At 58.8% G+C, this 24,414-nt stretch overlaps 1 protein-coding gene across 4 annotated transcripts in view; it reads right to left on the bottom strand.

Moving 5' to 3' along the window:
* Positions 1–2,855: 2,855 nt before the first annotated feature.
* SLC9A1 (solute carrier family 9 member A1) overlaps positions 2,856–24,414 on the bottom strand; it is a 55,021-nt gene continuing 33,462 nt past the window's right edge. For all 4 annotated transcript variants that reach the window (XM_059729500.1, XM_014610517.3, XM_014610518.3 and 1 more), the window contains 11 exons: positions 17,009–17,469; positions 13,212–13,462; positions 11,569–11,786; positions 10,580–10,782; positions 9,787–9,876; positions 9,340–9,410; positions 8,474–8,647; positions 8,226–8,340; positions 7,338–7,439; positions 6,878–6,950; positions 2,856–5,438 (listed from right to left, as the gene is read on the bottom strand). In XM_059729500.1, coding sequence (XP_059585483.1) covers positions 5,116–5,438; positions 6,878–6,950; positions 7,338–7,439; positions 8,226–8,340; positions 8,474–8,647; positions 9,340–9,410; positions 9,787–9,876; positions 10,580–10,782; positions 11,569–11,786; positions 13,212–13,462; positions 17,009–17,469 — 2,081 coding nt within the window. In that variant the 3' untranslated portion in view covers positions 2,856–5,115. The remainder of the gene's footprint in view (positions 5,439–6,877; positions 6,951–7,337; positions 7,440–8,225; positions 8,341–8,473; positions 8,648–9,339; positions 9,411–9,786; positions 9,877–10,579; positions 10,783–11,568; positions 11,787–13,211; positions 13,463–17,008; positions 17,470–24,414) is intronic.

Below are 24,414 nucleotides of genomic sequence, written 5' to 3'. Positions count from 1 at the left end.
GATGGCACGTGGGTGGCACAATCCCATCTCTGGCTCGGTGCTCCAGCCGGTGACACTAGCAGCAGTCATCTTGGGATCAGATACGGCGGAGCCCTTCTAGGAATCAGCCCGCCGGCCACTTGTCTCTAATCAGGGGCAATAGAGGCAGGAAGCAGGGGGCAGATGGGCTGAAAGCCAAGGGCGCGGGGTTGTGCCGGCACCTCCTGGGGGAGCTGGGGGCACACGGCCCCAGAGCATCCCGTGTCTGCATCTCCCGAAGCAGGGGTCGCGACCCCAAACGGGGGGTCAGCCCCTGAGGAGCGGGGTCACAAGCCCCAGGGAAATTCTGCGATAGGCTGGCCGAGGCGGGTGGGCTCACAGGAGGCGCAGATCAGGAAACCCCGATGGAGGTGCTTGGCCGTTTCGGACGAGGGGGTGACCCTATGTAGCCCCCCTAGGCGTACCTGGAAGCATCTCGGATGAGATGTGTCTTGGAGCAGGCTCTTGGGAAGGCCTCCCTTGTATGCGCGTACAGCCCCGTGCGCTTTGGGGCCCTGGTCTGGCACCCGAGCCGTTCCAGTTCCCTGGGGGAGGCCAGCCGTGTGCGCACAGGCAGACGCACGCTGGGTCGATGAGGCTGGAAGGGTCTGGGGGGCTCTGGTGGCCAGGAGCTGACGGTTTGTGTCAAGGAGCCGTTCTGCCCCACGAGTGCCCCCCGGGGGGGGCAACAACCATGGACAGGGATAAAGACCCCGGGAACACACCTGCCAGGAAAGCCCTCGCACCCAGCCGTCTGCCCCGAGGCTGCAGCCTGTCGGGGTCGGTCCCCCAGCTGCACGGCTGCTCCGTCCCCACCCGAGACCCCCTCCACCCCCGGGCTCAGACGGAGCCGCCGCACACGGGGAAGCAGCCTCGTGCAGCTAATTAGCTTCAAAAACACATGGGTTCTGCGTTCTTCCCGCGCCCCGTGCCAAGCACTCCCCCGTGGCTCCGGCTCGGTTGTTGGAGCCATTTGTGCCTGCAGCTCCGCCAAGCCCTGGCGGGACAGCGTTGGATCCAGGGCGCCAAGCCGGGTCACGGTACCTCCCTCCTTGGTTGGGGGCCACCGGCTACAACGCTCCCTGCCCCGACCCCCCCGGCAGGGCCGTGTAGACGAAGCTGACTGCTCCCATGGGCCTGCGCACAGGCCAGGCTGGGTGACGGTGCACGGGGGAATGGATGCAGAAGCACGCCGGCACTGCTTCCCCGTTCTCTCCCTGCCTCGCGTAGCATCTCTTTAAGAGCCATTCGCACACTGATCCGTGACTGTTGCACACGTGCTCCCTGCCAGGGACAGTGCATCAGGGGGCTGGGAAGGGCCTCGACACTTGTTAGGAAGAGCGCATTCCCATGGACCGGTGCCCAGGGCAGCTGACACTTCTGTGCAGTTCAGCCCCGTGGGCGGGTAACGACACGCACTGCTGCTCCGCGGGCAGCTGCCAGAACCGTGCCTCTGTGCAAAGGCCTCGTGCAAGAGTCCTCAGCGCGCTCCTCTCTTCGTCGCAGCCCCTGGCAAGCACCGAGCCGGGGGCAGGGCGCCTGATGCATGGGGTGGGGGGGCCCGTTGTTTCACCCTGGGACTCAGTTTCCCCCTCCTGTAGCACAGAGAGAAGTGGGACCGACCTGAGGTGCCCCCGAGGCTTTGACCAACGAGCTCCCGAGTGGGCAGGGCCAGGGGAGGTACCTACCCCCACGATAGCTGCCCCGGACCATTGCTCTGACCTCTCTGGTACCAGCCCCTGCTTTATTATAAAGCATGAGGCCAGGAGGCCTTAGACCCATGGGCCCAAGGCCAGGCATCAATGCAGGGGCAACCGATGTCAGCAATGCCGGTGCCAGAGGAGGGCAAACGGATCAGCACGGTGCCAGGGAGAGGACGTGGGATCCGGACCGAGGAGCCCTGGGGGCTGTGCCTGGCTTTGCCCCCACCTCCCGCGTGGGCTCTGCAGGGGCCAGGAACCACTGGAGCCCGACGGGGCTGAGCCCCCAGCAGATCTGGGTGAGGTCAGGGTGGTCTTTGAGGGCCATGGGAGAGTCACCGCACAGGCTCCTCTGCTCCAGGGAAGCCTGGTGGCAACATGGCTAAGCCAGGCGCTGACCCGGGACGCAGCAGTCCTGGCTCTTCTGCAGCCTGGCCGAGTCTTTGGGCGAGTGCACGAACTTCCCTCCTGCGTGCAAAACCCCAGACCTGTCTGCCTGCCCCGCCACCGCTGCCTTCTCCCACCCCCCCTGGCTAGTCGGCCCGGGGTCAGAGACCACCTGGCACGCGGGGGCCCTGCCCTCGCTCGAGTGCTTTCGGGGCTGCTGACACAAATCATTCAGGGCCCAACCTGCCCAGTCTCCCTGCAACTGCCGTCACCTTTCTGGCCACAGGCCCAGCTCGGGCAGCCGGGACTGACCTAGGGCTGCCCCAGGACACGCGGAGGATGATGCTTTTCACCCAGGGTCCAGATTGTGAGCAGCAGAGCTGGGCAGGGGCTTCAACTATTCCACCTTGGCCGTCATGACGGCAGGGCTTGGGAAACTGCGGTACCCGGACTCTGACTAGCTTGGGGCTGGCCCTGCAAAGCTCGGCCGCCTGCGAGGAGGGAGCGCGGCGCGCCTGGGTCTCGGCTGCCCGGCTGCATCAATGCTGCTGGGGTGGTGAAGGACGTGCTCCCCGTTCCCAGCTGCAGACACCAGGCCCAGCCACCCAGATTGCACCTTCCCGTGGACCAGGGGGATGAAGCGGCCTGCCCTGGCCTGGCTGACAGTCCCAGTAATTCAGCAGGTGATGGAGAGCAGCTCGTGCCCCAGTTGGGGGTGGAGGGGGTGGTCCGAGGCCAACGAAAACCGGCTAAAAATTAACATTAATTTATTAGAATATTCATGAAAAAAGATTCTCTTTACATGTGTTTTTTATACAAGAGAGAATTTTCATTGCTTGATTATTCCTCCCGGAAACAGCATCGTACACAGGCACACGCACACACGGACAGCCAGGGGACCGCGGGCTCTCGGCCTCTGCTCGTGCCGGCAGCTGCAAAGAGCCCTGCGGTGAATAGAGATATTGCACGATTTGAGTCGGGGGCCGGGCTGCCCCCAGGCCCCTCTGCCCTGTCCCTGTGGACGGCTTGGGCTGCGACGGGCATGTGGGAGGGTGGCTATTCAGAGGGCAGGGTGGATTCGCACACAGAGCAGGCCTGGGCCCGGGCAGAGGCGCCAGGCAGGCCGACAACGTCACAGGCACGCACAGAGCGCTTGCGAAAGGCAGAGAGGCTCAGACGACGCTAGTCACGCAAGCAGACACTGCATGGCAGAAAGGCACAGCATGGGGCAGGGCGGGGGGCACTCGTCAGAGGAGGCCGCAGGGGCGGGGAGGGTCCCCGAACCACGGGAGCAGCTAGCTAGGTGACGCACACCCTGTAGATCGCGAGAGCCTCCTGCCCGCACAGCTCTCCCCTCCACCCCCAGGCCTCCCCCATCCCGCACACAGGCACCCTGTGGAGCAGCCCCATGCAGGGCAGCCCGTGGGATCCCTCCTAGCCCAGAGGACCTGGAGCCCGTCTTTGATTAAAAAGGGAGGGGGTGGGGGGGCAGGAGGAGCAAAGCTTGGCAGCCCAAGAGAATAGCGAGTGCCGGAAATCCAGGCACCCTGTGCAAGAAGAGCAGACCTAGGGCGAGCCCAAGGCAGGGGGATAGGACGGAGTCTAGCAGGGGTGGGGAGCAGGGCCAAGGGCAGGAGGCAGCACTGGAGCATGAGTGTGATCAGGATGCCCAGAGGGGAAGGCTGGACAGCACAGTCACCATTGCAGTGAGAGCCTAAGGCCCCGATTCTGCTCCTCCTGAACTCAAACCTACCTCTTTTGGAGTTAAAGGCCATTAAAGCTTAGCATTGAGGACTGTGCAGTACAGGACAGGGCGGGGGCAGTGCCACAGCAGGCAGGGTGCTGGGTTGGCCACCCCCAAGGCTCCCCCATGCCCACAAAGCCCCCGTGTAAGGAAAGATATGAAGTATGCACTATAAAGACAAAGCCAGAAGCAGTCCCAGCCTCTGCAATCTCCTCCCTGTGATATACAGTGACCCTCACAGCCGTCTTTGGTTAAGAAATGTTCATGGATTTACCCGGTATGTGGAGATCCATCTGTGGGTGGGTGATTAAAAGAAGGTAGGGAGCGTGAGTCCAGAGAAGACCCCGCCCTGCCGTGAACATGCTGGGACACGGCCCCAGCGTGGCCCGCAGGGGCTGGGGTCCTGCAGCAGGCTCCCTGCTCACGCGCCTATCCCTACAGGGTCCGAGCGAGGACAAAGTGCACAGAGACCTCCAAAAGCCACAACAGAAGCAGAGCACCACCCCCCGGCTATGGCTATACTGCACCCAATCCACCCCCAACCCCAGCAAGAGCCCCACGCGCTGCATTCGCTCCAACACTGAACAAGGAGACACTTAAAAACCTGGCTGTCCGGGAGGGAGCCAAGTGGACGGAGGACCCCAACAGCACAGGATGACGACGCAGAGCTGAGCCAGGCCAGGGTGGAGGGATGTCCGGGTGCTGCTGAGGCTGCTGGAGGGTGGCAGCCTGGCGAACCTTGTTGCGGGGTTTCAGTCCCTGTGCTGGGGGCAGTGCCAGCCTCGGTGGCCAGACGAAGAGCAGAGATGCTGTAGCTTGTGGCGGGGATGAGCAAAGCTTGGCGGAGGCGAAGCTGCACTGTGCTGGGAGCAGAGGGCACCGCGAGGGACCAGGCCAGAGCCCGTCTTCCTGTCCGCCAGCGCCGTGAGGGGGTGCCCCAAGCACACGCGCTGCCACCGCAGGTCCTGAGTCGGCGAGGGCCGGGGCTGCAGCTGAGGCAGGGTGAACAGACACGGAGCTGCCCTCGGGCAGGAGGCGCCTGCAGGCTACGCAGGCTCCTGCAGCGCAGGACGCAGCCCCGGGAAGCTGTAGAACCAGGCTACAATGGAGGGGCCCCCTCCCACGGGGGTCTCCTCTTCCTCCTTGTCCACAGTGCCCCCCCCAGCCTGAAACCCAGCACCCAGGGGCAGGGGAACCCGGGGAAAGAGACAATCCACACGTATGCAACGGCACCCCTCCAGGCCGGATCCGGCTGCATGCCCACTGCTACTGCCCCTTGGGGATGAAGGGCTCCCCCTCCTCCGGCTCCGGCTGAGGCCCAGGGTCGCTCAGGCACCGCAGCATCCGCTGGTTGCTGGGGCTGTCACTGGTCCCCGGGGTGAAGACGTCGTCCGTGCCCGGGGAGGACGGCTCCTTGACCCGCATCACAAGCCCCTCCTCATCCTCCTCGGGTGATGGCGGCAGGCGGCTCATGCCCTTCATCTCCTCGTTCACCAGGTCGACTGACTCCGGGGACTGGGGCGATGCAGGGTCGATGGTGATGATGGGGAGGTTCTCCGAGTCCGGCTTGGGCTCGTAGGCCAGTGGGTCTGCAGGGACAGGCACAGACAGCTGCCTCAGCACAGCATGGAGCTGCGCCCAGGGCCTCTGCTCACACAGTGCCCCGGGGAGCTGGGGGGTTACCACCCACAGACGGACGGGGAAGTGACCTGAAGGGTCTAGTGGCTACAGGGAGAAATTATGGAAGAGGGCAGTCAGGAGTCTTGGGTTCTCCTCCCAGCTCTAGGAGACAATACACCCCAACCAGTGCTTCTCTACCCTTTATAGGCTCAAGGCTCCCCTTTCAGACTCCAGGCCCCCCTCGGAAAATGCCAGCTCTCTACCGGCACTCATTTTTTGACCATGGAAAAAAAGGTGGAGCAGTTCTTCTGTTGCAAAGAGCACAGCGAGCCCACGACAGGGCAGCGTGTCGGTGACCCTCTGAATTCCTACTTGAAATGACTGGGCTGATCTTATGAATCACGTGTTGGTGTCTGCACACCTGACATCGCCCTGCGGCACCCTTGAAAGGATCCTGTGGCAGGTCTGAGAGGCACTTGGTGCTCAAGTTTTCATGCTCACAACTTCACACCCACGCCAGGACAATTTGCTTGCTAGATATCAGGAAAAACTTCATGGTAAAGGTGGCCAAAATTTGGAACGGGCTTCCAAGGGAGGTGGTGCTCTCCCCTACCCTGGGGGTCCTTAAGAGAAGGCTGGATAGGCATCTGGCTGGGCTCATCTGATCCCAGCACTCTTTCCTGCCCAGGCAGGGGGTGGGACTCGATCTGTTGAGGTCCCTTCTGACCCTAGCATCTATGAATCCAATGAATGGATCCTTAAGGCTTAGAAAAAGAAGACCAGCCCCTTTGCAGATGACCCCACAGGCCCAGCTGCGCTTGCCCTGCTGGCTCGGGAGCCCTGGAGAGAAGCGGACGTTGCCGGCGCACTGTGAACACCGGCAAGGTAAGAAGCAGGGCTTGGGGGCCCTCGGAGGCGTAGGCCGCTCACAGGGAACATGTCTGCCCATAGGCACAACTGATCTGGCATCGTCCCTGTCCCTAGGGACCAAAGTCCCCTCGGGGGCAACCTGAGCTGCAGCAGCAGGCTCCGCTACAGCCTGGGGGGCTGGATTTCTGAGGAGTTGGACAAGAGAAATCAGCAAGAGCTTGAGCCAAGGTTGCAGGTTCGATCCCCAGCTGGATTAGATGAGCTCGAGGCCCCTTCCAGCCTTTCTTTCTCCTCTGAACTGGCCCTACGCATCTGTGGGTGGGGGTGAGGAGACAACCCCCTCCCAGCCAGGCCCAGCTCAGCCTAGGCAGCTGGTGCATGCAGGCAGCAGCACCCGGCTGTGTCGTGTGGAAGTGCTGCCCCCTGGTGGCCACACGTGGGACCCCACAGCTCCCAGCAGCGCCTCAGTAGGCCACCACCGAGGGGTGAGGATACCCCAAAAGATGCCCGTTTCCCGCGCCACCTGGCCCATACATACCTGAGCCAATACGAGCCCTGGACATAGTGGGCGAGTCGACCTTGTGAGCCGGGACCGTCAGGTAATTGTTCATCTGGAAGAAGAAAGGAGGCAGTGCTGGGGCGTGAGCTCCAGTGTGCTGAGGCCAGGGGGATGGGGCAATGTCCCACAGGCGACTGGAAGGGGTCAGGGGAATCAAGCATGCTCCTCAGAGAGGCTTCTGTGGGTGGCAGCTTGCTGAGGGCTTCCCTGGGGAGTGGCAGGCAGCCATCCCAAACTGACCTGTCCTCTGAAAAGAGAGCCTGCCTCCCTTGTCATGCAGCACCACAACACCCAGAGCATCAGGACCCACTGCTGCTGGCTCCAGCTTGTCCGATCCCCTTCAGCGGGCATGAGTCTCAGCACAAAATGTGCCCTGCTGCCCCCACCAGCCCCTGTCCCAGCTGCCAGTGCCTGTCCATGTCTCCCCGTCCCCACACACCTTCTTCTCCAGCTGCCGGACTTTCTGCCTCCGCAGCAACATCTGGTTCCAGGCTTCCTCGTAGGGGTCGGCCACCAGTGTGTGCCGGTTGTAGGATCGCAGCTGTGAAGAGCCCAGGACAGCAGACAGGGTAAGAAGGTGAAGCAGAGCCACAACCTGCCAGGTCCCGCAGACAGAGCTCCAGGGAAGGGGGTGAGGGTGAAGGGTGCTGTCCTGCAGGGCAGACGGGCCCAAGCAGGGACAGTGCCAGCTGCTGGGACACAGCTGCATGATCAGGGGACAGCCAGGAGGGGCCTTCAGGAGTTTGTGGCTGAGCTCAGAGAACAAGCCCCAAGTGTCATCAGGTGCATGCCTGGCTCCCTTAGGGTTTCCTGGCAGCCCACCTTTGTATCTGGCTTGTATAGCAAAGCCCCTCTCGGCAGCCCCCCGAGGGAACAAACTGAGGCCATCCTCCTCAGCAGGAGGACGACTGCTCCCAGAGGCCTCCACACAGACCAGGTCTACGCTGTCCTATGCAGCCCCTGCCCCCCAGAGCTTACAGTGCAGCAAAGGAAGGCTGTTCCCCTCATGGTGCAGACATGGGAGACCTGGAGAGACCAAGAGACTAGCCCAAAGAGACAGAGGGAGCCCACAGCGCAGCTGGGAACAGACTCCGAGCCTCACTCCAGCCGTGGCACAGTCCAGCTCTCGTCTCTGTGCCAGTGCGGCCGTTAGCCCAGCTGCCAGCCCCTTGGGCTGCTTAGCACTGGCTGGGGCAGGCTGAAGAGCAGAGCTGGGAATAACGGAGGCAGGAGGCACTGGGAACATGGAAGGGGGCAGGGAGCGAACGCATGTCCCAGGCTTCCTCCTGAGCCGTGAGCAGGTGCCGGGGGAGGCCAGAGTCCTCACCCTCTGCCTGGTTTTCTGCAGGTTGTTACGCAGGATCTTCCTGATCTCCTCCTCCTTGTCCTTGGACAGGGCCGGGAGGATACGCTCCACAGGCAAGGTCTTGGGATGGATGTTTCTGCAAGAGGAAGAGGCAGCAAGTCTGAGCACCAGGCACCACGGTAGTGAGGGGAGAGGCTTCAGCCATGGTGCCAGGAGTCACCTCTGTAAGATCCCTGCCTGCAGGCTGTGCTGGGCAGGGCAGTACTCACTGCATGGAGACTGTAGAGACTGCTGAGGGGATCTTGCCTATGCCCCCGCTCTCCACCAGCTCGATGGCCTGCTTCATCTCCATCTTATGGTAGAAGGCGATGAGCTGGGGCTCCTTGGAGCGCTCGCCCGCGATCAGGCACTTCTTCACGTACTTCTTGTTGAAGCGATTCAGCCTTCCCAGGGGGTCAGAGGAGCAAGGGACACATCAGGCGGGGGCAGCACAGCCCCTGTTCCACAGGAGGAGCGCACCACCCATGAGCTCCCTCGGCTTCCCCTACAGCCAAGGGCCCAGCAGATGGATCTCTTGCTGCCTCTGAGTGTCAAGGACCCCAGGCCCCGACCCCCAGATCCTCAGCGCAGCACTCGCAGGCACAAAGGACGGCTGCAAGGAGCCAACTAATGGCTCCATTCTCCTGTGGGTCCTTCCAGGCCTGAACACGGGGCAGAGGGGAGAGAATCCTGGCTCAGCTCGGGGACAGATAATACCCTGATCTCATTCAGCCCAGCTCCCAGGGCTCGACCAACCCTTCCTCACATGCTTGGGGAGCCTGGTGATTCTCCAGCACAGAGCAAGAAGCCAGAAGCTGGAGCCAGAGCGGGGTAAGGATAGGGGAAGCCATTTGGCTGGTGGAGAGGGAAATGCCCTCACACATCTGGAGCAGCAGAGTCCCCTGCAGCTGTGTAATGCTCCTTTGCCCCTGACACCGGGGCTCTGTAGGTACTTACTGATGAATGGGGCAGGGGAAGCTGTGAGGTGTTGTATGTGCACATGGGACGTGGCATTTAAAATCCCTCCCTTCTCCCTTAGATTTGCCATCAGAGACCAGTGGAGACTCTGCCGGCATGAACAATGAATGGTACTCACTTGTCTTTCCAGTGGTGATGGCCATAGTGACCACAGATATCCTCAATCCCAGTCAGGAGGTGGTCCAGAAACTGGAAAGAAGGCAAAGCATGTGACTGCCTCGTTAGCCTGACACTAGCAGGCCTTGGCCACACGCTTCCCCTCTCCCCACCAAACTGCTCCCAACGTGGAGTTCGCACGGGGCTGCACGGCCCGGATGACAGTGTGGCGACACTGGGTGCAGCTCTGGGCGGGGCCTCTGGGTGGCAGCACAGACCTGTGCCAGGTGGAGAACAGACAAAGAGGAGCCGGGCTGGGGCAGTGCTTCACCCGCGGCCCTTACCTTGGAGACCAACCCACAGGCGTTCCCGTCCTGGGACCCTGCCTGGTTGCAGCGCGAGGCGAAGCAGAGAGAGGTCTGAGGTGGGGCGCCTTGAGGGAGAGGTGCCGTGTGCGGGAAGCAGTTACCTGGGTGTGGATCTCCTCATTGATGGAGCGTTTTGTCTCCTGCTTCTTCTTCACGGCCAGCAGGTCCACCAGCGGGCGGATGGTCATGCCCTGCAAAAGAGGGCCGGGTCACTCCTCACTCAGAGGCGTTGCTCACCTCTGAGAGGCCAGGAGAGGAGAGTGGAGCCGGCATCCCCTGGGGCTGGCCTCATCTCGAGGCTGGAGCAAACCTTGCCCTCCTGGAGTCAGCCAGCCTGGTCCACGTTCCCATACAGGACAACAAGTGCCTCAGGGATGTCATGAAGACTCCCTAGTTTTCCTGCCACACCTATGGCCTAGGAGAGGCCAGCTGGGTCCCAGCACTGTGCAAAGTCCATTGCCCCCTCTGCCACAAAAGTCCAAGGGCTGTCCCCTCATCCTATCTGGGGACCTTTCCTTTCCAGACACATTAAAGCAATGCCAGCTGGTAGCTGGAGCTGCTGTGGACCTCCGCTGATCAGAGCCAGCACAGCTTCGGAGCTCTTCGTCACTAGCGACCCCAGAGAGAGGTGTCACTCTCCCCCTTGCAAGGGCAGGCCAGCTGGGACAGGGTCCTCCGACTGCCACACCAGTGTACTCCCCGTGGGACCAGCCTTGCAAACACCCCGTGTGCTCTCCCACCCCCCAAACGAGCTTGTTAACAATGGCCATGCCCCTACCCAACTCTCGCTCAGTTGGCTGCAGTCAGGAGCTGCAGGAAGCAGACCCACATCCCTCACCTTGACACCCGGGCACCTGGCGACAGGCCCAGGGGGAACGGTGGAGTGCTGCCTACCTGCACGAAGACAGTGAAGAAGATGACGGTGATGATGGCCGTGAGGAACATGTCCCTCATGTTGAAGTGCGAGTAATCCAGGAGGTAGCAGAGCGAGAAGGCGATGGCCCCTCTCAGGCCCCCGTAGGCGATGATGAACTGGTCCTTGGGGGTCAGCTTCACAATGCGGAACTTGTTAATGAACCAGGTGAGGCCCAAGACACCTGCAGAGAGGTTGGGGGGACAGGGCAGGGCGGCTCCAGGTTACACAGGCCTGGCCTTAGTGAGACGCACCCTGAGGCCCCAGGGATGAGGGCAGCCCCTTCTAGACACCCAGCCACGCTCCTCCATCAGCCCCAGCAGCACTGGCTCTTTCCACAGGGACTGCCCCCATGGAGGGGTAGAATGAAGAGACTTCCAGGGTCAAAGCAGATGGTTAACGCTGGGGGCCGTGGGTTCCTCTATCCCTTGCCCACCATTGAATTCTGCCTCCCCATACAACTTACAGCCCCCTCTCACCTCCACGACCCCAGCCCCAGGCCTCTCACACAACACAGAGGACCGATCACAGAGCAGAGCCTACAGGGAAACTTCTTGCTGGTCTAGCACTGGACGCTGTCCCTAACAGAGGCTCCACGCAGGCTCCTGAGAAGCCAGCCAGGGGGGTCCCAAGGATACAGGCCCCAAAAGCATGGGTCAGTTCTCCCTAGCCTGTCGAGGAGACACTGGCCGCACGCTCTCAAGCTGAGCTGTTTCTCCCAGCCAGGCCCCAGATCCAAGGGAGCTGCAAAAAGTCTCTGTGTTCTGGGGCTGGACTGGAGAGACCTGTCCCCTGCCCCATGCCGTCTGTAAAACCAGCACTGCACTCAGAGCTCCCAGACCCACTCAGGTCCATGACCCCAGGCAGGCTGGACCCAGGCCTTCTGGGTGTGAATGCATCTCAGACCATCCAGAAGCCCAGACCAGGGCTGCTCCCAGCCCCTTGTTCAACCAAGGCCCTAGCCCCTCACCTAACACCCTGGCAATGAGGCAGAAGAGCAGGGTGCTGATGACAAAGGTCCAGTTCCAGTAGTGCTTGCCGGCCACAGTGGAAACGCCGAGGAAGATGAAGATAAGCGTCTCGCTGACGCTGCTCCACATCTTCAGGAAGTACTTGATGGTGGTATGGGACTTGTGGGAGATATTGGCCTCCACATATGGGCGCATGACCACGCCAGCAGCGATGAGCCTGCAGGGGAAGGCAAGGAACAGCTCTCGGGGGCAGCCAGGGAAACTGGTACCTGGCAGGACTGGAAAACACTAGCCCCCTGTCCTGGAGCTTCCCCAGCTCCAGCTGTACCTCAGAGCTTTATCACAGCTCCCTGCATTAAACCTGTTAAAGAAGAGGCAAGGCACCAGGGAGTGGAAATCCTGCAGCAAGATTCAGGGAGGGAGAACCATTTTAATTTGGCCACCTGTCTAGATGTCACGGGCAGGAGGCAACGTGTTTTCTGGAGCACCAGGTCTGGGAATCCCTCAGTACCACACGCGGATTCTGTCTGAGGTGCGAAGCTCTGTGCAGCTCCAACTGCAGCCTCTGTTTTTATTGCCTGGAGTTTGCTGTCCCCCCAGCTCTTCCTCTCCACCGGGACCACAATTCCCCAGGGAGGCTAGTACACAGCCCCGGCTGTGGACTTTAGCATATGCCTGCATCAGCAATGTGCCACGAGATCGCTTAGAGCGCATGCGCCTCTGCAGTCAGTGCCAAGATGTGCATGCTTCTCCTGCAGCACCCGTGGGGTTCTCACCCTATACTCAAAGGGATGCACTCCCTCATGCTCCCTACAGGATAAGAGCAGACACACGGGAGCTACTGCAAGGAATGATGGGGGCTGCATCCTCCCATGCCTGGGGGCACTGACACAGACAGCAGCTCTGAGCATGCCTTGGGCGTGGTGCCTCCACTAGCAGACTGGCATGGGAGTCTCCTAAGAGAGGAGCAGGGAGTTTGCTCTCAGCCATCTTCAGTCCCTGCAGCAGGGAAAATCTCATCAGGGCTCCAGAGAGCAGGGTGGGCTAGCAGGGCAGTGCTTCTAGGTAGACAACCTCTTGTGCACCTAGAAACTCCAGGCCAAACCCCTCGTGCCCACCTGTTTATTTGCTTACAGCTGTCAGGCACCTCCTGAAGGGTTACACTTTGTACCAGGAGGCTCCAGCCTCTGGCCAGGTTCTAGGAAAGGGCATGTCTAAGCTCAAAGAGTCAGGACAGGATGCTGGGGACAGACAGGTAGCTGGAGGGGTCCAGCTCCCAGGTTGAGGAACCAGGCAGGTGGGCTACAACCTGGGTATGTGCCGAGAGACCCCTGGCCTGGGCCTGGGACAGAGCTTAGATTCTGGCTTAGACTCCAGATGCTTAAAAACAGTGTGAGGGATTCAGCAGCAAGGCTCCCTGACAGCAATCACGTGAGTGGCCAGCAGGGGACGTGCCAGCAGGCACCACTGTGGCCGACAGCAGGGTTTCTTGCATCTCTCTCTGAAGTCAGAGGCTACAAACTGGCCTAGCTGGATAGCAGGTCAGCCCCATCTTGGATGTGGTCCTAGCACAGCTTCATGCCCTAACCAAGCCAGGGCAGCATGCCCATGCCAGGGGGGGTTGGTACTGGGTGCTACTCACGCCATGATGCCGGAGAGGTGGAAGAGCTCAGCCGACAGGTAAGCCATGTAGCTGTAGAGGAAGACGAAGAGGGGCTCGATGACACGGATATGGGAGGTGAAGCGGGAGGTGAAGGCTGCAACGATCCCGTAGATGATGCCGATGAAGACACCGCCCAGGGACACCACGAAGAAGCTGATGAAGCCCAGGAGGATGTGGATGATGGTCACTTGTTTGATGTTAGCAAACTCCTCAAAGAGGTGGTAGAGCACCTGGAGGGGCAAGGAGAGGACGGGGATGGGGGGTCATTTCAGTGAGGCAGCTGCACTCCCACACCACATGAGGAAAGCAGGATCTTGCCTGAAAAGCCTTCCTAAGACCCACATCAAAGGACCTGAGCTTTTGTATCCAACATGCCACAGGCCATATCCATGCCCCCGGCTTCCTGCCAAAGGGTGCACCCCCTGTGGCAATTGCAGCCCTAGAGCATTTGCTTAATCAAAACTCATGCAAAAATGTTAGCAGCTGCTCTGTAGGGCAAGACATCAGACTTCAGGACACAGAGCTGGGGAGGGGCAAGGGGCCAGCCCTTGGGGGCACACTCCCATCTGGTTTGCTGGTGCTCTGCTTGACCTTAGCACCCTGTGAGCAGGGGGCACTGTGCACAGCTGGAAATCTAGATGTGATTCTGGCCAGGGCTTCCCTGTGCTTGGGGCTGTACAGGCCCAGCGAGGCATGGGCTCTGATCCCAGGAGCTTACAGTCTAGGTAGACAAGATAGAGGAATGCTGGGGGGACTTGCCAAGTGCCAGCTGGAGGTACACATGGACTGGAGAACTGGGAGCAGCCCTGGGTCGCACAGCTGACCTGAAACCAGATGCCATCTCTTAGCTAAAAAGGCAGCTCCACAGCTGGAACTGCAGCACGGTGGTGGCTGCTTCCAGCCGGAGCACCAGCCAGCCAGCCAGGTGCCAAGGGACGTTTTGAAATGGTGGCTGAGACCCCAGGTGCAGGATCCCAAAACTTGGCTAAAGCATCTTCATGAGAGGCAGCTCTCACGAGCCACAGCGGAGCCACGGGCCTGGTTTCACCCATGTTTGGGATCTTACCGACCTGCGAGCAGGCAGCCAGGTATTCCCGCAGGCTGGCAGGGTGGGGAGTCCAGGGCAGAGTAGAGCACATGTCACTTTTCACTTCCCCACCAGGTCCTGGCTGCTCTTTGTGGGGTGCAAACAGCTGACAGGACATTTGGTAATACTCGGGGAAGCCATAAGTAACAAGAAAACTGGGGTTTAAAGGCTGTAGAGAGGGACTAGAAAGGAGCCAACATCCTGCAGAAACCCCACAGCCAGAGCCACATGCCAGGGCGTGGGAAGCTGCTGCTTGTCTCCGCAGGGCTGTGCTATTTCTGCCCTGCCAGGAGCTCTCCATGGCCATGTTCCCTGCGTCTCGCCTGGTGGAAGAATCTGTTACCCCAAGTATCACATTAAACTCCAGTCTCCTTTTCTATGAGGGGCTCAGCTACTGCAGCACCCTGAGCCAGGACACAGCTTCAGCATGACCTGAACTCGGGCCCTGGTCAGAACTGGTGGATGGTGCAATAAGCCAAGTAATGGGAGCAGCAGAATGAGTCCCTGCGGAGGGCCCACCTGCCTCGCAGAGATGGGGTGAGTGAGCCATGCTCCCACCCTGCACATGCTCCAAGAGAAACCCACTGGGCCCCAGGACCCAGGGAAGGGCTGGACATGTACGTGCAGCACATGTCCAGGTGTAGGCAGACCGTCAGAGCGGTCACAGGCACCCCTAGGGCATGGCATAACGCAGGGATGAAGCTGGAGGCTGAATATGACAATCCAGGCTCTGGTACGAGGCCTCATGCCAGCTCATCGCAGCAGCCTCCCAGAGAGGATGTGGTGGGGTGATTTCCTTCTGATGCAGAGCTCTCTTGCTCAGGCTCTCACAAGCCCTGTGTGAAGCGGTGCTCGCAGCATCTTCATGGGCTGACTGAATGCCTCAAGCCCAAACCACAGCTTGGCAACGCGACACTTCCTCCAGATAAGCGGAGGGCCCGTTGTCTTCCTCAGCATGTCATCCGTCTCCGAGAGGAATATGTTGCATGGGCAGTGCTTGCCAGGCTTTCTACTGCATAGAGAGCCAACAGGTCGCTGGGTCTCGCTACAGCTGTGCAGTGTATTCTTAGCAGCTCTACGTGGGACTGCCCCGTGCAGCACTGCAGCAGCACGGCTTTGGTCCCAGGAGGGGGAGACCCACGGGATGTGTCGATGTGGCTATGGGATGCTTGAGGACAGTGGACCTGAGAGATCCCTGCAGCCAAGATCTCCTGGCCCTGGGATCTAGTGACAGCAGGAGGGACCTGTTTGGAGAGACTTGCAGGGACCCTGGGTCAGCTGCCTGCCTGCCTTCTCCTGCAGGTGCCTGTATCAGTCCATTATTATATCTGGACTTGGGGATGGGACTGTCATGCCTCCAAGACCAATACCAAGTCCTAGGCAAGGCCTGCAAACTTCTGGGCGTTCCCAAACCTACACACTCCCTTTGGTCTGTATCTGATCAAACAAATTTCTCCGCACCCTTCCCAGAAGAATCAGTGCTCAGCCCCCTGCCATGGCCAATATGCCAGCTAGCGAGCCCTGTATACCAGGAATCACTACTGCTGCTCCAAGCGGGACACAGGGCACACAGGAGCACTGAACTCAGTTCAGAAATGAACCCTGCACCAGCTAGGCAGATCATCCAAGCCCCTGGTGAGCTCTGTCCTGGAGGGTTGGTGCTGGGCTGTGGGTTGCCAGATCCAGGCAGCAGCACCAAGCAAAGTAATTGCTCCCATTTCCTTCCCATGTCCTTGTGGGAGGGCTGGCAGTTCTGCCCTCCATCCGACAGCTCAGCATTTCTATACAGATGATACAAGAAATCCCCCAGCCTGCTGGCGGGGGGGGAACACTCAGGGGTGCTCTCCAGCATATATGTCTGCTCTGATGTTTAAATTGATATAAAGAGCTGGTGTACCCCAATAGCAGAGATCTCAGCAATAGAAAGGGAGAGAAAGGAGAGACCCCTGTCCCGGGTGGCATGTGCCAGGCCCTGCCAAGACCCAGGGGACGGGAGGAACGGCATGCAAAGAAACACAGAGCTCCAGAGGGCTGGACTCCAGCCGGAGAGTGCTCCTACGGGGAAAAGTGCTGGGAGGTGGAGCGGAGCCTGCTGCTTTGGGGCCAAGTGACGGCACATATCTCAGCGAGGCTCTGCTTCCTGTTGGGATCCGCTCCCTCCTATCCGGCTGCAACAGTGGAGGGAGATCAGCGAGGTCCCTCCTTGCGGGGCAGGGCTCTTACCGACCACAGCAAGCTGTCTTGCCCTGCACGCTCGCCTCACCTGGAGGGCATCAGTGCTCCAAGGGAGTGAAACCTGCATGAGTATTACTGCTGTTGGCAACTCGCATCTCATCCCTGACTGCAGCCGTGCCCTGCCAGTGGAGACCTGAGTTTAGTGGCTGTGGACAGAGGCTCTTTGCCTAAGTGCTTCCCCCCCTGCGTGACGAAGAGGAGAGGGCTTTCTCTCCCACCCCTTAGCAAAAAGACCCATGAAGCCCTGGATGAGGCTAGATCAACTCAAGTCCATGGGGCTTAGGCTAATACAACGCTTCGGCTCCAGGGCTGGAAAGGAGAGTCAGGGTCAGCAGAGGATCCACCTCACATTGCAATGGAGACTCTACAGCCTTCCAGCTCGCTCCCACCAGCCCGGTACCATCGGGGCTCCCTCGGTCTCAGGACCTTGCCCACGCGTGAGAGCTTTACTTACAACGGTGACAGCATCATTGAGCAGGGATTCCCCAAACACCAGGATGTGCAGGAGCTCGTTGATGTGGATCTCCTCAAAGACAGCGAGCACCGCGACGGGGTCCACGGCCGAGATGATGCTGCCGAAGAGCAGGTTGGCCAGGAGGCCGATGTGATTGAGGCCGGTGCCGCCGATTTGGCACACCGCGTACATCAGCCCGCCGAGGAAGAAGGCGTTCCACAGCGTCCCCACCACAGCGAAGATGAGGATGGTGCCCAGGTTCTCTGTGAACTGGCGCAGGGGCAGGAAGTAGCCGGCATCCAAGATGATGGGTGGGAGGAGAAAGAGGAAGAAGATTTCGGAGTTCAGGATGGGGGGGCTCTCCCCCACGCCTTTGATGAGCCCCCCGACCAGGAGGCCCACCACAATGAGCAGGCAGCTTTCCGGCACAATGTTGGACACGGAGGGAATGACGTGGAAACCTGGGGAGAAGAGAACATGGCATCCATGTCACAGCAGGCAGCCCTTCCTCTCCCTGGGCTGTCAGCAACCACCCTCTGCAAGATGTGCATTTGGTACGTTAAGGAAAGATCATCTCGCAGCGAAGGCACTAGACTGGGATTCGGGGAGCTGGGGGCCATCCCCGGCACTGCTGCTGTCTCTCTGGGCGAACCTCCCCAAACCTTCTCTGGGCCTCAGTTTCCCCTTGCTGTAAAACGAGCAACGGGACTAACATGACCTGGCACAAAGCACAGAGAAACATGGCCAGAAGGGACCTCCAGAGGTCATCCAATCCGACCCCCAGCCTGAGGCAGGATCAGCCCTGTCCAAGCCAACCCCATACATATCCGTCATCTAACCTCTTTGTAAAACTACTGTCATCCCTGACGCAACACAAGACGTAACACCAGAACCTGCCACAGGTCGAGCAGGGGAACAGAGCAGCCGATGTCCTGCTTTGGTAAAAGGTCTTTAATATACGCTCAAGAGATCCCAGGTGCCGTGAACTGGCGCGCTACGCTCAAGAGATCCCCGGCCATGCCTCTGCTGCAGAGGAAAGCAAACCCTCCACAGTGTGTATTAGTCTGACCGTGGGGGGAAATTCCTTCCTGCCCCCCGTGCAGCATCGCTCCGGCCCTGAGCAAAGGGCCAAGACCCTCTAACCAGGACCCTCTGGCTTTGAGTCCCAGCAGGAGCACTGGCACAGCCAGGTCCTCCATGCTTGTTCCCAGGTCAGGAAATAGTAGAAGCTGGGAATTTCTCCAGGCAGGAGCTGCTCTGCAGCCACAGCAAGACAAGGCCTCCCCGGCATGGGATGAAACCCCACTCCAGTGCAAGAACAGACCCAGCGGCTGGCTGCAGCCACTCGGCTAATGAGAGCGATTGAGCTTGCACCCGCGTGTGCACCCGTCTCTCTCTCGCGGTGCCGGGCACCGCCCACGCCACACAGGGACAAAAGGAACTAGGCCAAGTGCTAGCAACACCTGCTTATTAGTCTCCCCGGATGCCAGCCTCCCAGCACCTCTAGCGCTCACGCTTACAGCAGCCCTTGGCACTAGGGAGCACAGCAAAAAAAGCAGCCATCCCCTGCATCACCTCTGGCAGGGGGGAAGCAGCTGAACCTGTATTCAAACAGGGAGGACCTGTATTAGTCCCTCCCGTGCTGGACCGGAGGGGCTGGGACAAAGAAGTGGGTCTGTGTCCCCAACACCCACCTTCTCCAGCCACCCCCACCCCCCCCCATTCCCTCCAGCACTGTGGGGGCCTGGGGACTGGATTAGACTGGCACTCCAGTTAAAAGACATTTTACCATGCTATCATGTCAGCCACTTTCCCCCGATGCCGACAGAAGGATTTCAAATCTGTAATTCCCTGGATAATACCCAGGACTTCTCTTTTTGTCACAGTGAGGCAGCTTTGCTGCCCTCCCGTTGCCTGGCACAGGAGCTGGTTTTAAATGAGAGATCGCAGAGCTGCGTTAGCATCTTGGCCACTTTGTTCTCAACTCCCTTCCGAGCTTGCGGAGGCACCATCTGTTCCCAGCAATGTGGCAAAGAAAGAAAACCTTCCTAGCGAGGGAAGGTGTCTAAATGTTCAGTCTCTGTGGAGCCTCGGAAGCGAATGGACTTTTTGCTCCAAGTATGTACAGCGCCATGCGCGTCGGAGCTCCCAGACGGGCGCTCCTGGCTGCTGCTGCAGTCACAGAAGCAGAAAAGACAGGCTGGAAAGGCCCTTGAGTTCAACCCCTGCTCGAGGCAGGACCAGCCCCAGCTAAACCATCCTAGCCAAATGTCTTTCCTTTCTCATATCCCAGAGCCGTTCAGCTGCTCTTCCCAGGGGAGGGCTCCTTCCCAGCCTGCCCACCGGCGAGCACCAGGGACACTGGTGGGAGTGGGGGCAGAGACGGCCCAGCAGAGGGGCAGTCATATGGGCTAGGCACCGACTTTAAGGCAGGTGAGCTTGCATGCAGGGCTGCTAGGTATGGAGGAGAGCGCAGTCACTTTGCACGCTGCCCATCCTGCCCCGGGGCCAGCCAGGGCTGGGAGCAAGCTTTCTGCCAGGTGGAGAGCTCAGGCTACTCGGCTTCTGCCAAGAGACCACACGGTCCCAGCGTATGCCCAGATCCTGTCATGCCCTCAGGTCCCTCCAGCCCCATTATCCAGAGACCTGAAAGGTCAGAGTTTCTGTGCCCCGTGTCCAATGCGGTCTCCGTCGGCACCACCCCTCGAGGGGCACCTTTGCCAGAACGGCTTCCAGGCGGCTGTGGTTCACCTCCGCACACCTGCTCTGCCGCTGCCAGTGGCAGCCTAGGAGGGAGGGAGGGAGGGAGGGAAGAGGAGGCTGAAGGACTCCCCCTCCCTCTCGGCATCCGCTGGGGGCACTGGAAGGAGCTGCGTGGGAACGGATCCGGCTCCTCCAGCAGACACGCTGAGCTGGAACAGATTGCAGCGCCGGGGCTGTGAGAACTGACCCGGCTTCAACCTGCAGCCGGAGGAGGGGGTGAGCTCCTGCTGGGGCAGGGCTAGCGTGCTTCTGGTCGCACAACTGGCCCTGTGGCTTTAGGACAGAGGCCAGCAACCCCCGGTCCTGCCCACCACGCTAGGCGCGGGGTGCTGGGAAACAGGCCCTGCTCCCATTACGGTGCCCAGGCCCCAGACGCTGACAGCGCTCGGTGCAGGACCCCGGCAGCATCTCTCAGCTCTACCTGAGCCACCCACGGCAGCACGTCTGAGCTGCAGGCCCACTCGCTGCACAGCCCCTCAGTCGACGCTGGCTAAATACACCCAAGCACGGATAAAACCCAGCGCCAGCCGTGCAGCACCTCCCGCTCGGTCCCTGAGGACTCTGATAAACAGGAACATTCGTGAGCAAATGCAAATGAAACATTTACAGGCTTTTTGTGAGGCCCTAAAAATAAACTCACAGGGGCTATGTCTTCATTATGCCTCTGATCCTACTGAATCTCTGCACATCTCTCCCCTCCCCTCTCCTCTCCTCTCTCCAGTATTTTTAGAGCATTTGAAAGTTTATTTCTATCTGTCTACTGCTGCGATGCCATCATCACGATTACCCATGCCAGCCAGGCAGCCACGGGGAGCAAGGAGTCTCGGCCCATCTCGCTGTGGCTCCAGGGGTATGGAACGGGAACGAGCAGATGCAGAAGGTTGCACAGAGAGGCGAGTGGGTGGGAGCGGTCCCTGCAGTGCAGCAATACAATGCGGGGACGTATTACCAAGCTCTGAGAACAAACAGCACCTGCCAACTAATCTCAGCCCCGACGCGGACTGCCCGTGGGATCACGAGGAAGTCATTTTGCCTCCATGCTTCAGCTTTCCCATCCATAAAGTGGGGATAAGATCCCCCCCACTGCTTCGCCTCCGAGAGGGACTCGGTGAAGGTTGAGAGCTGATTTCAAAGGAATGTGGAAGATGAAGGTTGCTACCCGATAGCTGGGGAGCTATGTAAGCTGGTCCAACGTGCCACGATGGAGCTGGCTCAGGACACCAGAGCTCCCCAGCATCCCCTCCATATCATGCCATCCTATTACCAAGGGCATGCCCCCTTGCTGGGAGCTCCCAGCCCCGCTGGCTCTTGGTGTGTGCTGTATGTCAGAGGGGAGCGCAATGCATCCATCCCTCGCTGAGAGGAAGGCACTAGCCCCGGCTGCTTCATCCAGGGGACCCCCTCCTCCAAGCCCCTTTGGGCAGAGGATCAGGCTCTGGACCCAGCATCTACTCTGCTCACAGCAGCTCCTCTTGGGAACGTACAGGGCAGGGGCATCAACCACAGCTATCTTTCCATCTCTTCCATAGCTTAACCCAGAGGGGACTGGCCTGGGGTCTGCTACGCTCCCTTCTTCCTGCACCTTGTGCCCTTCCCTTCCTGCCAGGGGTGGTTGTCACATTGCTCTTCAAACACCTGCCACACTCCAGACCTGGGCTGCACAGGCTGATTGGTTTCCAGTGGGAGAGGAGGGCCTAGGTGAACACTTGGTTCTGGACATGCCTCATGCCAGAAGCTCAGGGCTGTCCTTATTTTAATTGCTGCTTTAAAACCGAGTCCAGGTTCACTCTGATCCTTGGGGAACAGGATGAAAAAACATGGCATGGTGGCTTGAAGAGCATGTTGGGCATATGTGGTCCAGGGAAAGTATTCAGATTGCAGTAGCATCTTTACTCACTGCAGGCGGGGGCTGAAGCTCCTTCATGCTAAGCACTGTGCAGATCCGGGACAACAAAACAGTCCAAGCCCCAAAGCCCTTCCAATCTACCAGCCCCTTCTGCATGGACACAAGTGACACAGAAGCCCATTGCTGCTACCAGTTCAATGCCAACGCCTCTTGTCCCAAGCAGTGCTTCATTATCACCTGCAGCAAAAGGCACGAGGCTGGTGCTCTGGAAGGTCCCTTACAAAAAGCCCCAGCCGGGGAGGATGTGCATGTAAGCAGGAGTTACCACGCGACTGGTGCTGGATGCACGGGGAAGAATAAACAGCCTTCCTGTGCTAATGAGCTAGGAGCAGGAACAGAGAGAGCCAGCTCGCACAGAAATGCTCCAGCCTAATTTTGGCTGCTGCTGGAACGCTGCGGAGAAGTCCCCGGGGCCGGAGACGTTTGCAAGCAGCCACAGTGAATGCCATAAAAACTATTAAATGCAAGAAAGCTTAAGTCAACAAGGATGCCGAGAAATCAGCCAAACAAGGAAAGGAAATCCAGACATTAAAAGTTTCTATGAAAACACTACCCCGTCCACGTCAGGCATCCTGCATGCGCAGACAAAGCAGCTGACTATGGAAGATGGAGGCAGAGAAACTATTACCCGCACGCAACAGGACCAGGCTTAGGAGAAGCCAGAAATGGCTTTCCTAAATAGCCTTCTCCACCTCAGCTTCAGGGGAATTAAATGCACCGTCAGCTTTTAAAGGCAAGGAGAAAATTACAGCACCTAAAATTTAAGAAGCTTTTGACAATTCAGGATTGTATCGAGGACGCATCTTCTCTGGAGGAAAAACAAAAGTGCTTTTGTACCCAGACTGCAGTCTCTATATAATTTCCAAATGGAGACCAGACACACAGAGATTTAATTTTTTTTTTAAAACCGAAAACCCACCATCTGGGTTTCCCTTCACTAGCCATATCAGACTGAAAACACTAAGTTCTTTCCACTGGGATATTGCACTGAGATCGTTAACTTCGGGTAGAAATAAGCAGGCTTTTTTTCTCTCTCTCTTTTTTTTTTCAGCACAAGTCAGCAAGCATCCGCAGCTGCCCAGCGTGCTCAGCGGTCTTAGCTCCAGGATGTCACTTAAAGACAAATAGAAGTTGCTCTGTTCAGCTCTGGCAAAAGTTCCCTTTTAAGCTGTTCGTGACTGAGATCCAGATGCTACCGCTGATGGCGTGTGTAGGGCGCCGTGTCCCTGGGGAGCTCACTGGACAATTCTGTTGTGTGCTACCAGCGCAGGATCAGGGCCTTGGTAAAGCACTTGGATAGCTCCAGATGAGATATTGCAAAAATATTTATTACTACCAGAATAACTTTGAAGAGATACAGATCTGCTTTCCTTCGGACTGGCTTGCTTTTTGTCTTCCTTACAGAGACCTAGGCTAAATCAGCTGTATCCAGCAGCCGCAGATACAAATATCGGCATTACACAAGAGATCGTTTCCAGCCAGCGTGCAATCAGAAAGGCATTTAATTTCTCGGCTCTAATGACTGAGAACTGGGATGCAAATTTCTTTCTTTTTTTTTTTTCCTGAGGAAAAACACGGACCAGGTCTCTTCCAGGATGAGTCTCAGGCCTAAGTCAGGGGATGTCCAAGGTGATAGGAGCGGGGGGAAAAAAGCCTGTTAAGACTGAAAGCTCCAGTCTCACGCTTTGTGGTCACGTTCAAAACCAGCGAGTGCGCTAATGAGCTCCTGATGAAAAACGCAGCATAGGAGGGGTGATTTTGCAATCAGAGTTAACGTTTGCAGCAGTGCAGCCAAGATACAGGCAGCCCAATTTTATGCCAGTTTGAGGGCGTTCTCCCCTGCCCCAGCCCATTCATGACCTTTGGGTAGCTGGCTGTTCGGGTCACTTATTTCCCCCCACAACCACGCACAGACCTAAGAACAATATGCTGGCCATGGCCAGCTGAACCAGATGCATCGGGACTCTTGATCTTGCCCGGGTTGCTGGCGGCGACAGCCTAGGTTATAGCCAGTTGCAAAGCCTGAAAGCATCCAGCCACGCTTAGGAGACAGGATGGAATTAGCAATGCTGAGCAGGAAGGGGGCTGGAAAGGAAAGGGAAGCCGGGCATTAGGATGAGAGCGGGAAAGAGCCTCAGAGAGGGGCCGGCATTTCCTCCCCTCCCATCCCAAACCCCTGCCTTGCAGGAGGCAAGGCAGGCTGTCTAGTGCCCATAGTTTGCAATCTCTCTTTAATACAAAATAAGATATCTCCTCTCCTTCCACGTCTGTTATGGGCTTCCTCTGCCTGCTACTTGCCGATAGCCAAGACAGGATGCTGTGCTAGGCGGGCCCCCCGCTAGTCCCTACCCGTGTTACCACGATGCTTAAATGCCATGCAGTTGGAGCTGCTTTGTTAACTTCTGCCTGCCAGTTTATCAGGACCAACGAGTTCCTGCCACTCCTCGAAGGGGAGAAGCCAGGCTTCAGGCAGCTTATCGTGATTTCAAGTCCAATAAAATGGAGCAGGAAAGTCAAATAACCAGGAAGGGGGGGGAGGCAGAGAATGAGGAAGTGCCTAGTGAGAGCAGAGTTTGCACAGGCAGGGAGTGCTGCCCAGCAGCCCTCGGATGGGACAGACTCATTTATAACCCAGGCCACAGCTCCAGGCAAAGCAGAGATGAGGCCAGGCCTCCAAAGACCTAGGCTGTTGCTACGACCATTAGGCCATCTCCAAAGGCAACCATCAGTGGTGGGT

Source organism: Alligator mississippiensis, chromosome 6, assembly GCF_030867095.1.
Source record: "Alligator mississippiensis isolate rAllMis1 chromosome 6, rAllMis1, whole genome shotgun sequence".
In the NCBI taxonomy this organism is placed as follows: Eukaryota; Metazoa; Chordata; order Crocodylia; family Alligatoridae; genus Alligator; species Alligator mississippiensis.
This window is presented reverse-complemented; position numbering and strand designations above follow the sequence as displayed.